This window comes from Bicyclus anynana, chromosome 5 (genome assembly GCF_947172395.1).
Source record: "Bicyclus anynana chromosome 5, ilBicAnyn1.1, whole genome shotgun sequence".
Classification (NCBI taxonomy): Eukaryota; Metazoa; Arthropoda; class Insecta; order Lepidoptera; family Nymphalidae; genus Bicyclus; species Bicyclus anynana.
Genome location: NC_069087.1, coordinates 15418113 through 15430204, shown reverse-complemented (window position 1 = coordinate 15430204; position 12092 = coordinate 15418113). Strand labels below are relative to the sequence as shown.

At 35.2% G+C, this 12092-nt stretch overlaps 1 protein-coding gene across 1 annotated transcript in view; it reads right to left on the bottom strand.

Moving 5' to 3' along the window:
- Nucleotides 1-169: 169 nt before the first annotated feature.
- LOC112043565 (serine/threonine-protein kinase NLK) overlaps nt 170-12092 on the bottom strand; it is a 200621-nt gene continuing 188698 nt past the window's right edge. Inside the window, exon 10 of the mRNA XM_024079044.2 lies at nt 170-9563. Within this exon, the coding sequence (XP_023934812.1) occupies nt 9509-9563 (55 nt within the window). The 3' untranslated portion in view covers nt 170-9508. The remainder of the gene's footprint in view (nt 9564-12092) is intronic.

The following is a 12092-nucleotide window of genomic DNA, read 5'->3' as shown; positions in this document are numbered from 1 at the left end:
CGGAACGCTAAATCGCTTGGCGGTAGGAACGTCTTTGCCGGTAGGGTGGTAACTAGCCACGGCCGAAGCCTCCCACCAGCCAAATATAGCCCGAGCCCGTTGTGAATATAGCCCGATTCTTATAACTTTGGAAAGGAGTTTAAAGTAAATGAAATAAAACTTCAGTATATATAATTATGCAGTAGTTTTATTGTTAAAGTGTCGAGCCCGGATGGTACAGCTCTAAGCCGGGGCTACACTATCGACTACACAGATAACTACAAACTGTCTCGACGCAGACAAAGTCACAGTCTATCGCGGGACCAGACAAATTAAATTCAAAATAATGTAATTTTTACTTCAGGAGAGAACATATTTACAGTTTCAAATATTGGTATGACCGTTTACATTATGATACTTAGACCTAAATTAATCTACTGATCGAACTTTGCCTAATTTTGTTTACCAAACAAATATTATATCGCACATGACGCACTAAACACAATATTGGGATATCATGTGATTATACTTCAACTTGATGCAATGATTGGTATTTTGTGCCGAGATCGAGAGAGGAATTGATGGTGGAAAAATATAAATCATGAGTTCACAAAGAAATTACGGCATTTTAAAAATCATTTACATATTAGCAAATTCCTTTCATGTGAAATTCTTAAAAGCCATAACACAATATAAACGGTCATCCCAAGCCATAGCCATCTAAAATAAAAAGGAAAATATCCTCACAATAAACTGCGATCTCGTCAGCATCGAAATCCATAATAACGATAAACAAGAGTGATCTAGACAATTATACAAACAACTATGCTAGATTACTATACAATTACATCATGTCAAACTTTTACATTTACAATACTATCGAAATTTTCAAAATACCCTCTGCTCGACCAAAAGTTTCAGCAGTTCGCTTAATAAGGATTGCACGTAAGAGGCATTTTTTTAGATAAATTAAGTCAACGAATATACTGGCTTCTACGGCAGAATACGAGCTTGCACATTTTATCCTATCTCTTTAACGTTCGAACTACCGAAGTCATTACAATCAGAATTAAGAATATAAGGAGTGAAATGTTGTTACTATTTTATGGACTTGTTTTTCAATTCCAATAGGATTTACTTGTGACAAAACTGGGCCAGTTCTATTATTGTACTCAATTCTGGCGCCAAATTTAAAAGTATAAATGTTTCGTTTTGGAGGTTAAGCTGCCGGTTAAGTTATAGGTACCCAGATTTTGTGGAGGCAATAAATATTATATTGTGCATATAGGCACTCAGATTCCGTCTCGCAAATTTTGTAGTACAATAGTCTAACTTCAATTGATGATAACGAGTTTTAAAAGTGGTAATCTCCTTGAGTAGGACAAAGGCGCCAAGAACCGAATACCGCAATATAAAAACGCAAGTACGAGTAGACTTAATCTAGAAACCCATATTCTAAAAAATCAACCCCAGAAGCCTGTACATAGTTTAAAGAAACCCGAAGAACTCGCGAGAACGTTGTATCTTCTCATAGCAAACATTTCGGTCGAGGGTCGAGTACTTCCTACCGACAGATTGCATATTATCCGTGTGGCCGCGTTGACGCTACAAAATTATTACATTAGTTTTGGCAGTTCGCAACAATGGTAAAATGCAACTAACTCCGCACGAGACAGAAACACGTATCAAATATATTTACAGTCGCCCGTTTCAGTTACAACCCAATATCAAAAAAAAAAAAAATACACCATGACGAAACTAAAACTATACACAGTATACGGTCACAACAGTTACTAACCGAAGGTGATAATCATTAATTAGGTGGCAGAACCAAGGTCATAGAATTTTCTGGCAATTGACTATAACAGGGTCGGTTAGTAACCCTATAAGACCTTAATGCTGGTAACACATTGGCAACACCTTACCAGACACCAATCTGTGTGATTTGTCGGGAATTGGTGGCGTATTTCTAATTATATATGAATAAGTACATAAATATAATGAGCAAATAAATAAATTCTAGTTTTAACCCAATACATAGTAAAGGGAAGTTGAATTATCTTTTCTTGTTAATGCGTACTAAAATACTAAGCGTTAGTTACAGTATTAGATTGTTTACCTTATGCTTCCATTATTTATGTAAATAAGATTTACGTACTTTGTTAGAATTTTAACGTAAAGAAATAACTATATCGATGGTCTGATGAAAAGATAATTGAATGTATATTATTACCTTAAATTACAAGGGTACAAGAAAATATTTTTTAAAGTTTATACAATAAAAAACAAACACTTTTTAATTCGCATGTGTATGTCTATTTTGCTAATTTCGTAAGCAACTAAACAGAATTTTCATGCGTACATAGAGATTCAAAACAAGTATAGAGCGGCTTAGTGAGGTGTTGTCAATGCGTTCGTACCGTAGTCGTCGAAGATATCTCCCTACCTTTAGTCTTATAGTGAACATATTTCGGGCGTTACAATAATGAATACAGCCATTGGGTTTTAATACCTAAGTTTAATTAATAGTAACTTAAAAACGACTATCAGATATCAGTGCACAAAATACCTACTATTTACAATACGACTGGTAAAATAAAATTAAAAGTAAATTGTCTTATGTCTTACGAGAGAACGTCTCAACCTTCACATCTTCATGGTTTTTTTTTGCATTTTGTTTATAAGTAAATAGTAGTAAATATAGAACACAAACAATGGGACAGTGGCTTATAGATTAACTATAGTGAAAATTATAAAGTCTTATCACATTCCTCTAATATTTACAAAGTAAACCAAAATCTTAAGAACACGCGCGAATTGCGGATTGTAGGATTCGATTATTACTATCATCACGCTAAAATATAGTGGCATGACATTGGCCAATTAATAATACGCAATACTCTAAATATAGAGAGAACAGGAATATTTTTATAAACCTGAATTTTTTTTGATTATAAACATACTTTTTAATGACAAGATAGCCTTTGAATGCAATCTCACCTGATGTTAATGGCGTATTTTCAAACGTAAAGACACAGAGACATTCTACGACAGTAACAATCGAATCCGCCAATCGCAACTTTTCCAGGCCTCTAAAAACTAGTTGCCTCCGAAGGCAGACAAGCGTGCCGTTACCCCTACAAGCCCTAAACTGACCTTAAATTTAAAAGGAAATCCAAAATCAGAAACGACACCTTACCAACTAAAGATCACTTGTGTAACGCTAAATGAATCAATCGTGAAAGTAAAACTTAAAACATACGAGATCTCTGAAAGTCTGGAAACGCAAATACGTACAATTACATAGTAAAGGAGCGCGAACGGTCGCGGGGCAGTATATGCGACGTTAAAGCCAATGATCGACACTACGTAATAATTATGTACAATGGACAAGCCTTGGGTCCTTTTATAGTTCTCCACGTATATTACAGATCGCCAGCGGCGTGCACGGTGTTGTGACCTGAACACAAAGAAATAGTACAAAACAGGAAGACCTACCCTGATATTGATTTTTAAATTTAATCATTCAGGGTACGCAGTGCTGCAATGCATTTATGCAGTGCACACCTCTGCAGATCGCCTAGACTGCAAAGCTTTGTATAATTCAAAAAGTTACCTGATATCGAAGCGCTTTATTCGTTTAGCATTCGATCGCTCGTCGTTTTGACGCCATTTTGAAACGTTATTAAGTAGTTCTTGTAAGATATTGTGTCAAAATGGATGCCAAAAAGCGGATCACGCGCGCAGATGTAATCAGGATCCTTATTCCATAGGACATTCACTTTACGCTCATTCTAAGCTAACGTATACAACTAATACGGATCAGCGTACGAAGAGACTGCGCTTGCGTGCTCGATCATTATTGAGGTACAGTTTATACAAAAGTAGTCCTTGTCTCCATGAAATAGAATTCTAATTTCGCTGAACGACTCTAAAAATACAGGATTATATTTAATTTATCCATAGATAAATTTCACAGGTCACACGCATAATATTGTCAATAAAGTACGGTAAATGTATCTTAAGAAATACTTGAGATATTGCCGAGGTACGCCACTTAAGGCAGCCTTACCCTAATTTATTGACTGTATTATTCAGCGTGTGCTAGCCTGAGCAATGTGTCAGAGCATGCTAGCGCAGTTTCCTTCACAATTTGCTGAGCCTTAAGGAATTACGCACATAGTCACGTGGGGGGTGCGATGGACTCCAATAACAATTAATTAAGGTCTAACGGATCACAGTGTCAGTTATCTGAGTTAAGGCAAGGTGGGTAAGTCGCGAGCGCGTACGCACTTCATATAAAATGCACACAATACATTATTAATTATTGGATTAATTAAATAAATGTCCAAAAACATTGAAACATAGTATGTGAGTCGGATACAACTTTATGACGTCTCGAAAATTAGCTGCCAGTGTTGTATAAAGTCAAGACGGATGCTGCCCTACCGCCTCGCTGCTTCGTTCCGTTGATATCCTAAATCTTTAAAGTTTGCATCGTACTGTGCGAGTAAGTTAAAGAGGACTGTACAAAACTGCCTATCACAAAAAAAATAAACATCACTGTACAAAAATTTTGGGCATTCTGTAAGAAAAGCGTACGCACTCGCTTCCTTTGTACCATCAAACGTATTCGTCTGTACCATCACATGGTCGTATTACTTACGTATATGCAGAGCAATCCAAATGCGACTCTCCGTCAAACTGTATAAAGTTCATATCCCCTTGTCACGGTACATCGAACTCGCATTTCTAATCGTGCGGATATTTCAACGGCATATTATTTATAATACTAGAGTCCTAACTAAAACTACGCCCTTATATATTTACACATTTAATTTTTTTTATATAGCTTTGAACTAGTTTTAAGGCTACGTCTCTTGACACGCACACAAAGTTTCACCTAAACTATAACAAGTGAGCAGCGTGGATACAGATTCCTACGTTAAAAAAAGGAGACATTAATTAAAAAAAAAATAATTGGTTACAAATCGATCGAAAAATTATTTAATTCGTTAGTTACCTAATGTCGAATGATCGATAACTAACGAATCACATGATTAACTTTATCTCGAACATATTATTATAATTTCTCAATATTCTCATAAAATCACACACACTATATCGTCAAGTACGAAGTCCCTTTTGCCAAATTCAATAACATTATGTAATTGTTTACAGAATAACGATTTATTAAATTGTTTTATAATTATGATAATTATAGAGCGAAGCCTTCTGATACACGACATCATACCGGAACGCTAAATCGCTTGGCAGTCTTTGCCGGTAGGGTGGTAGCAAGCCACGGCCGAAACCTCCCACCAGCCAACACAAGGGAGCAAGAGGAACAAACAGAAAACTGGTCAGCCTGGTTTTTGAATGAACGAAGAATGTATCTCCCCTCTTTCTGTCTTCATTCATCTGCGTCACGCAGTTGAGTACTCAGTTTCTTAGTTTGCCCCTCAACTGCACAGTACAGAGGTGCAGGGTATGACGTCAGAAGGGAATGAGAGATTAAAAGGCGGACAACTAAAGCTTGGCAATTCGTACGTAACACTCCCGATGGTCCGCGGGGGCCGTAAGGGAGAAGCGATGGTCCGCGAGGGTCGGGAGAGGGTAACGATTCACCGCGCGCGTGATTTCATACCTGCGCAGTCCTTCCCCTCCCGTCGCCCGCATATCACGGGAGTGTCATCAACGAAGTTGCCAAGCTATAGCGAACACGTGATTGAATGAATGAAGAATATACTTCTCGCTTCTCTCATACCTCTACACGACGCAGTTGAGGACACGGTTTTGTGAATTGGCTATAGAATAATAAATATATTATAATAAATTATTTGAGCATATGAAAATGTTAAAAAATACGTATTTGTATCATTATTTACTTCCGAGAAGTATACATTCTGTATATATATGATAACGATTGAATATCAAAAGGGGCTTCGCATTTGATCAGATAATAACACACCGGTATATATCCTCTAGTACAATATATACTATAAATGCTTGAATTTAATATGTATTCAGTTAAAATTTACCTCACTATACATAATAATATACAACTACGACGCATATTTATATATTTTTGCTCACTATTTCCTTGTGTATGTAATAAATTCTAATGTCCTAAACCTAGCTACGTAAAAATGTTCAGTCGATGTTACATACAATGGTGTTTAAGAGTTAGTTTCAACTATAATACATAAATATAGAGGAGCGTACAGACGCAGGGGCGTCGAGATTCTTGTGTGTCGTCCGCTTAAGTACGAAACCATTGTCTGTACGCCGCTTTATAACAGAACACAAAAATTCAATTAATTCTATTTAATATAGTAAATAGTTGTCAATACTATGATATTTTTTATTAATGACCAACCTAGTCAAGTTATGTCATAGGTTTATTCAGAACTAATGAAAAATATCATGGTATATAAAACATCAGGTTGGGTAACTTTGTATTTATCAGTGTAATTAACTGTAAAATATTTATTATTGTTGTCACAATACACGATAAATCAAAAATTAAGCTATTCGTTTTAGTTGCCATTTTCAACACTGCAAATCAAAGTTACCCAACGTGGCAATTAATAAATTTAACAATTATTATTATTATTATTAATAATAATATATTTCCAATATCGAATTAATCAATTAAAAAAATGAATTTAACACGATTACGAATTATTTATATAATTATTAATTAATTATATTGCAATATTTATTGCTGGCAATGTCCATACGATCAGGCACACACAGAAACCTATTCACGCACGCGTATACCATACAGAATCGCAAATATTTATTTATGTCACTATCCCTACTAAGCAATCATATTACTTTTTTTTTAATTACAACACTCATTTGTTCGATGCAGTCCAGAGAACGAAAGAAACGGTTATTCGACTTTAAACACTATTGAGGATCGAACAACGGGATACTTAACAGATCTTAAGGGTTCATTTACACGAGCAGCAACTGCTACCGCCGACATCAGTCGACGACGTCTCGGCGGCAGTCGACGGCAGTCAACGACAGTCAACGGCAGTCGACGGCAGTCAACGACAGTCAACGGCAGTCGACAGCAGTCGACGACTGTTGCCGACTGCTGTTAAAGGCAATCGACTGCTGTCAAATCAATCAAGTATAAATACCCAAATTGAACAGGACCAGGATTAGTTTACAAGCACTTTTAAACGAACCAGTTGCATATTATAAACCTATGTTTACACTATGATTCTCTGTTTGTTCTTATATAACTTTAATTTTCAATTATTATAATTACAAGGTAGTGTGGGTTATAGCCAAATTGGAAACTAGTCAAAATATAAAGCATTTTTCCGCATTCAATAGCGTGTTAATGAATCTACAACTTGCTAACATTAGGTTGTTGTAATATCGGAGACGTCGAAACAAATGAGTGTCACAATGTGTATATGCCTTAAAAGTCAAACTCTAACAATATTTACTTTCATCCCGGTCCCCTACATCTGCGATTCTTCTTTCGTTGTATGACTTTTAATAAAAGTTTTCTAGAATGGTCGGCACGGACGTCGAACAAAGAACTTGCCGAAATGATTGACGGGCACATTATTTGATGTTGAATTATTATTTAAGATGGACAGACATTATCTCTAAAATGTACATCGGTATCTTTTTATTAAACCCATAAATTATTGGTTACATGTATCTTATCTATAAAAAGGTAATTTGGGTAAAATATACTGCAAATTTGGTTCATTGCAATCAGGTACATGCTAAAGGTGGAATAGCTCAAGTAGATTAATCCAATACTAGGACTTTTTAATAATATTGGATAGAAGCAGGCGTTACTTTGCGGAAGTTCATCCTTAATATAAATTAATGAATATCAGGATGAATATCATCATCATGGGTGACGGATGATGACAAAATAAATAAATTCTTATCTATTTTTAATAAAATGTAGGCTAGAGCTTGGCTGCAAATAAGCCTCATGGTAATACTATGGTAAGTGAATACAGCTTACAATACGCTTCCAAAAAGGTGCCGATTCACTCCTGATTTAAGATGTTAAGGAAAACAGTGTCTAGAATTGAATTATATATATTTGCAGTACCAATCAGGACTGAGAAACCAATGACTGACGCTCTAATAAGAATATATCCACCCTGAAAAATTAAATATACTCTGATTTTTCTACTTTCAAATATTTCACTAAAGTTTTAAAATGCCTAACCTTTAGGACATCGCACACAATTTACCTCAAACTCTCTGTTAATGTTCAAATCCATGCCGACCATTATCCTTTTTTTACTTTTTATTTACTTTTTAAGAAAGTTACGCCAAACTTTAATTTATCTTCCATCATATTTCTAAAGAAATTGCATTTTCACTTCAAGTTGGATTTACTAAAAGATTTAAAATAGCCTTTGTTCGTACCGCATACCATCATTAACTATCCCTTATCTTCATTTTTCGTCACACTTTATATACAAATCCCCTATGTATACTATTTATACTAATCTAAAATAACGTTTGAAACAGTATAATATTTGGTAGCCCTTTAATTAAGTCCATTTGTTAAGGTCATTTATTAGGGTCTCATATTTTCAGACCGTGGACTTATCTAGTACCTATAAACCTACAAAGTATGTCAAGATACTTATATAATAAAGCAAAATACGTGTGTCCGAAAGTCCTTACAGCTCTATGTATACATGTACATTACATTATACAGTTTCATTCATCACAAAGTCGTTTTCCGTTATACAGGAAAATTGGACAATTAAGGTATAGCCCAAACGTTTGGATTCAAATCTCAAAATAGATTTATTTTAAGATTTTGTTATTATAGGTAAATAACATTCCATACGATGTTCAATAACTTGTTTAAAAATAATAATTAATGAACATAATACTCGTTCGAACGGTGGACTAACTCAATGTTAAAATTAAAATAATCCTTCACAGACAACTCTCGTTCTGTTTTTGCTTATAATATAAACCAAAATTTAACTACTAAAATTAACTAAAAGTTTTTTTGTTTGCGACCTATTGATTGGCCACGCACAAGAATGTATTAATTTTATATTTTCATCGATACACAAGCGTTATACCTCAACGCGTATATTTTTAAAGTACTCCAATATTCTATGTGCGGCAGAATAATAATAATATCCTAATTGATCTCAATTTTTACATTACATGCCAACATTCGTAGTCCAATAATAATTATCTGATCAAGCTTTGACAGCAATAAAGTAGTTTTCGCACCACGTATAATTTATCACATTATTCTGTCAATTATTTTTTCAAAGGAAATCAAGTTTAACTGTGTTGGTAATAGAGTCGAATATAGCATATCAGCTTCTTTTCGTGTGGTCCTCTGTTGCAATAAGCGATGACGTTATGATTCTTCTACATCGTATCGTCAACTACGTGTATATGACGCAGAGGGAATGAGTACTAAACGCGTGGGCGTTAAGGTCGGTTATCGCGTATCGGCGTAGACGGCGCGTCGCTTGTCGAAGCCGCGCTTGGTCTCGCGTCATTCCCACTGGTGCGGCGACGGCGGCAACTCGGACGGGTGGGCGACGGTGGAACTGCAACACACGGACGGTTAGACACACGCACTGGAGCGAACACCCCACACCCGCGCCACTAGCTACGTGTCGGATACGGACGGGACGAATCTCATTTATTATATGCATATATATTACTATAACGAATTACGTGTCCTTCATTTTAATAATAGTAATATTTTGTTAAAGACAAAAATACCCAGTGTATATAAATATAAATTCTTAAAAAGCATTCCGTGGTATTTTATTGTAATCGGAAATAGAATATACTTATTTTTGAGGTGCGTTTTTTGAGTGCGTATTTTTTTAATGCAACACTTGTAAAATGTAAAATAACGACATTTTTTGTCAAGTAAAATACATGGTGTGCAATGATTACTTATCGTTTTTATGAATGCCACAATGACGATAAGTTTATAAGCGGATGTAATGAAAGGACAGATTCGTCACAGTACAGGAAATTAAATAATTCGTCAACTGTCCAAAAATCCAACACACAACTAATATTTGACCATGCATGAATTGTAAAAAAGAAGTATTCAATTCAAAACTTTCGTCTATGGATAATAAAAGACTTGGTAAGGCAAAACTGCATCACAATTCAAACTACTTGAGTAACTACATAGTTGATTAAAAAAAAAATATGTAAACAACACAATATCACCACAACCGAGTGTGCCGGGCACTGCGCCTCGAGTGTAACTATTGCGTCACCGAAACACGTTCAAGCTTATTCATTTCAATATTCAAGGGGCCGATATTCATATGCTATATTCATGTAACGAAACTAAAACTGCTCCTTTATAGGCAAATCTCATAACTCAGTCCTCGACCGCGTGGTACAAAGAGAGAGGGTAAAACGACAAAAGATTGCGACCACTGATCTCTATACTAGCTAATAGCTAATACTTCAGTCAAACATTAGCGCTGCTTGAGGAACTACCAGCGTCTGTTTATTTTTTTTATGTATTACAAGTTAGCCTTTGATTACTATCTCATCTGATAAGTAAGTAAGAGTAAATGATGATGCAATCTAAGATGGGAGCGGGCTAACTTATTAGGAGTTGAATGAAAATCCAAATACAGACCCCTTTCGTTTTCTACACGACATCGTACCGGAGCGCTAAATCGCTCGGCGATACGTCTTTGCCGGTAGGGTGGTAACTAGCCACGGCTGAAGCCTTCCACCAGCCAGACCTGGACCAATTAAGAAAACCTCAATCGGCCCGGCCGGGGATCGAACCCTTGCCTCTGCCTTGTACCATTAGCTAGATGAACTAGTCACTAAATTACGAACTTACTTTTTACGCATCCGCCATTGGAAAATACTAATATATGTCATTCTTTTTCTGCTGTCCTATTTATTCACTTTAGATCCATTCTCAGTAACTTGTGGCGCCAACTGCTATCCACTCGAAACTATATTTTAAAACTTTTTCGATAATCATCAGCTATGCTATTAGTATAGAGATCAGTGATTGCGACAGAGGAGCGAACAGCATTCTTCATTTACCCATTGAAAGGCAAAACCCTTCTGACGTCACACCACGTACCCCGGTACAACACGGACGAGGACTCAGTCGAGCGGTTCGCTTACAAACATGCTATTTCTTTCACATAAGTCAATAAAGCAAACCAAATTATCAGCTTCAATATAATATGCTATCTCTTTGAAACTGTTACATGTAGAAAAAGATAGCGTTATTTAAAAACCGAATGGCCACACAAGCCGTCCTTTTTATGAACAAACGTAAAATGTACTAAAAGTGCAGTGTACACAGGATATTTGTAGAAATTGTAGAATAAAACGCAAATAAAATTGAACGTGCTTCGTTTACTCAAAACAGTACACCTGAGCCTTTGTTCTCAACGACTACGCATGCACTACTACATGGATACCATAAAAAAGAAACAGAGTTTGAAACTGTCTTCGAAAGTAGGAAAATATCTCATAATTAAATAAAAATTTGTATATTCGGAAATTAAATAAAAAAAAAACAATCCTTGTAACGATCAAAAACAGCTTCAATAAACAAAAATCATTCCAGACAACACAATACTCCCATTATTGCATTCAAATTATTACATGGAATTTTTAAAAATGTATCAAGTTGCTCACGACATTATAGTTTCTTAAAATACTGATAGCAACAGCTATATTTCATATAGATCAATTTGATAAGCAAACATATGTCAAAAAAGAATTTTTGACAAAAAAAAAATAAATGGACCCAGGGCATGATTTCAAAAAATTACAGCTTTACGGAGGGAGGTTGCTTAAAGCATGAGATTTGTATATAAACATTTTTTAAACAATCAATTATTGGGAAAATTAAAAAAAAAATATATGAATAATTGTAGCTTTAATAAATATTTAAACTTTGTCAAGAGATGGCACTTTTTCAGCGAAATTTAAAAAATCCGCTTGATAAAACATTATTATTTGAAATTTACTGATATATAAATGTGCCGAGAAATTATTTCGTAATGAATTTAGTTACGAGACAGTATATTTTCGGACACAAATTGTATTATAGGTATATATATAAA